The sequence below is a fragment of the Nanorana parkeri genome, unplaced genomic scaffold, assembly GCF_000935625.1.
Source record: "Nanorana parkeri isolate BGI_ZX_2015 unplaced genomic scaffold, ASM93562v1 scaffold113, whole genome shotgun sequence".
NCBI lineage: Eukaryota > Metazoa > Chordata > Amphibia > Anura > Dicroglossidae > Nanorana > Nanorana parkeri.
Window position 1 is genome coordinate 1,946,060 of NW_017306381.1, and position 3,771 is coordinate 1,949,830.

Below are 3,771 nucleotides of genomic sequence, written 5' to 3' on the forward strand. Positions count from 1 at the left end.
ACCCTGCCAAGCCCACAACTGTTCCAACCCCCCCCCTGTACCCCCAGCCCATTACGACTGCAACTTCCCCTTGCAAACAAATGTAGGAAACGACTCGCCTTCCTATACCAAATCAAGTTGAATTTTTATCTTTGCTTGAAAAGACAGACAAGTAGAGCGCAGCAACATTATACCGCCTCGCCCCATTCATGCAGGTTATAACATAGCCTTGGGTGGCAGGCTTGGCATAGGGCCAGATGCCACCCATTGCAGGCTATAGCCACAGGACTGACATGTTCTATGGTAAATGACGCATCTCATTGAAAGCACAGGAGGATGAGGCCCATTATATGTAAAGACGCAGCACGCCAGCGGAGGGTAACCAGACTTTTATGCATCAACCAAACTCACCCGTTCACACCGATGTTAACCATGATGATAGTTGCCTGTAGTTTCTGCTTTGATAGAACAGAGAGCCATTAATTAATATGCATTTTACATTGAGATACAAAACCCATCACACAGCCAACGCACTGGCTGCACACATGGGCACTTAGGCTTAAACCACATGCCATGGGTAGTACAGCCACCACCCATCGACCTCCATGCAAACCCGCCCCCAACAAGGCCCATGCCCGGAGCACTCACCTGTTTCTCAAACTGTCCTGCTGCAGAGTGTTCGGATCACCACGGAGCCGCCTTATATACACCGCCCGCTGATCTCCCCGCCTACCAGCAGCCTCCCGCCAATCACCGGCCGCGGAATCAGCCTGTCACTCCTCAGCTCTGACATCTCCGGACCGGGCTACGTGCTACCGTACCACCGCGAGTAGACGCGCACCTTCCCTCTTCCCCGACCTTTTAGCTGGGTTCCCCATCTTTAATTACCGTATTAACTCAGGGGGGTTCTGTGCTGACTCCAGCTGTTCTATTACCCCCCAAATTACCCTTTACCCCCTAATATCATGCACTGAGCCCCCGGGTGTCACCTGCCTCCATCATTGCATTGCATCATCCCCATCTATTTCATCCACTTTGCACCATGCCCTTCCTCTCTCTACCCAAATGTAACATTTCCTGTGTTCTTGTCTTTCCTTCTCTTACATCAGCACAGTGCTGGGTTGATGGATTGATGGATGAATGGATGGATGGACAGCGCTGGACCCTGTCCAGTAGAATCGCACGTAATGACATCACATGCAGCTAACTGCCGGCGGCCATCTTGGTGATGGGCGCCAGCAAAAAGCGGAGGTTCATCTGGCAGGATAAGGTATGCCGCCGGGTCCCCTCCTCTCTCCTACAGCTGTCGGGCTCTCAGTCCATCACCGACTTTTCAGAGGGGGTGACACCAAAATGACTATCAGTTATTTTGGTGTCACCTGGTGCGGGCCGCACACCCCTTGTGACGGTGGGTGCAATGCTCAGGCTCCTGCAGTCTCTTCCTCCCTGCCCCAGGACCATATCACAGTTATGGAGCCCGGAGGAGGTCATCAAGTGTGGTGATGTCACTGCCCTTGTGCTCCATTGAGAACTGTGAGTCCCTCTGCCGCGGATGGGACCTGTGTTTTTTTTCAATCACGGATCCTGATGAAGTGGAGGTGTTAGGCCCCCCGAAACGCGTTGGAATTCTCATTTGCTCTCCTGTCTGACTTTATATTGGAATAGAACATATCCAAATGATTAACTTGTAGTGTGATGCTTCTATCTCAGCTCCATTGTTACGTCCGCCCCCCTCCCCCATGGCATCTTATATTTAATCTTATGTTTATCCCGTTCTCAGCTCCACCCATATTTTATTCTACTATACTGTATTATGACATATTATAGAATCCCCCCCAGTGCACTTTCAAGGTGTCCACATAGGCAGCAGCACTGCAATTGGGACTTGGGGCCACTCAGCTGTCCTGCATTGAGTTGTGTTGACCAGCAACATGCCGACAGGAGGGGAGAGCAGCGAGATGACCTAATCAGTCGTTTACTGGCCACTTTTAGGCTGGTGGAGGGGAGGTGACCAGGCTCTGTTGCTTAACTGCAGTAAGAAAAAGTCAGGTCACCGGACTAGCTGGACGGTCTGTCAGGGCTCCAGCTTTCAGGACCCGTTTACGTCTTTGTAGTGCATTCACGCATGTTATGTCAGGTGCGTTGTGGTAAGGCAGACTGTTCACAATGAATGGGCTGCCAATGCACCCCAGCGTGCCTAAAATTGCACATGACTCTTTATTGGTAGCGCAGCACACAGCATTACACTGCCGTGCATCGGGGCGCCATTCAAGTGACATCACTTCCTCACGACTTATAGATGGAGACAATCATTTTTACAGATGAAGCTGACATTGCGCTGCTGGCGTCTGATCACTGAGGGAGGTGAGGCTCAGGAAATTGACAGAAAGATGGGTGTATCTGCTTTATTGTCCAATCACAGTCCGGGGGCGGGCCCGTGACAGCCTGGACTGAGAAGAAGTGATTGGAACGACGCTGGCTGTCATTCAACCAGAAGGACATCTAGTGGTGGAAGAGAAGCACTGCAGGGGGGACACAGCTCCTGAGGGGAGTGTTGCAGATGAAGCCGCTCTATTGTTTTATCTTTTTTTGGGCTCTTCACTTTTCTTCTTTCACTTTTTTTTGGGCTGGAATTCTTATTTATTGAGCTTTCCCGAGATAATGATACAGCCGCCGCCGTCGTTGTATAGTGTGACATTCTGCTATGTATCACTGTCCTTGTTCAGGTTCTTCAGGTGGAATAATGGAGGTTGAAGCGTCTTTTTCATCAGTGACACGAGTGATTTCATTACCTCTGGAGGTGATTTCCTGAATCTCTGGAGTGCCGCGTGTAGCTGAGTGCGGGGACATTCGTATCATGAAGACGGAACAGGAAGTAATGTGGAAAGGAATGTGACAACAACTGAAGACACATGACGGAGAGGAGTGAGCCGCACACACAAGACGTACCGAGTAACTAGCTCAATGTCAGCTGACACAAGACTAACTAACTAACAGGATGAATTACACAGAGGAGGGGACCTGGACACTCAGCTTGTTAAATCTGACCTCCATCCTTCCCTTCAGTCTTCTATCCAACCTCCGGCCTCCCCTTCAGTCTTCTATCTGACCTCCATCCTTGCCTTCAGTCTTCTATCCAACCTCCGGCCTCCCCTTCAGTCTTCTATCTGACCTCCGACCTCCCCTTCAGTCTTCTATCCGACCTCCGGCCTCCCCTTCAGTCTTATAGCCAACCTCCGTCCTCCCCTTCAGTCTTATATCCAACCTACGGCCTCCCCTTCAGTCTTCTATCTGACCTCCATCCTTGCCTTCAGTCTTCTATCCAACCTCCGGCCTCCCCTTCAGTCTTCTATCTGACCTCCGACCTCCCCTTCAGTCTTCTATCCGACCTCCGGCCTCCCCTTCAGTCTTATAGCCAACCTCCGGCCTCCCCTTCAGTCTTCTATCTGACCTCCGACCTCCCCTTCAGTCTTCTATCCGACCTCCGGCCTCCCCTTCAGTCTTATAGCCAACCTCCGGCCTCCCCTTCAGTCTTCTATCTGACCTCCGACCTCCCCTTCAGTCTTCTATCCGACCTCCGGCCTCCCCTTCAGTCTTATATCCAACCTCGGGCCTCCCCTTCAGTCTTATATCCAACCTCCCGCCCCCCCCTTCAGTCTTATATCCAACCTCCGGCCTCCCCTTCAGTCTTATAGCCCACCTCCGGCCTCCCCTTCAGTCTTATAGCCAACCTCCGGCCTCCCCTTTAGTCTTATAGCCAACCTCCGGCCTCCCCTTTAGTCTTATAGCCAA

General features: G+C 51.5%; 1 protein-coding gene across 1 annotated transcript in view; it reads right to left on the reverse strand.

Moving 5' to 3' along the window:
• Positions 1-429, reverse strand: part of GAPDH (glyceraldehyde-3-phosphate dehydrogenase) — a 10,441-nt gene extending 10,012 nt beyond the window's left edge. Inside the window, exon 1 of the mRNA XM_018553216.1 lies at positions 391-429. Within this exon, the coding sequence (XP_018408718.1) occupies positions 391-413 (23 nt within the window). The 5' untranslated portion in view covers positions 414-429. The remainder of the gene's footprint in view (positions 1-390) is intronic.
• Positions 430-3,771: the final 3,342 nt, after the last annotated feature.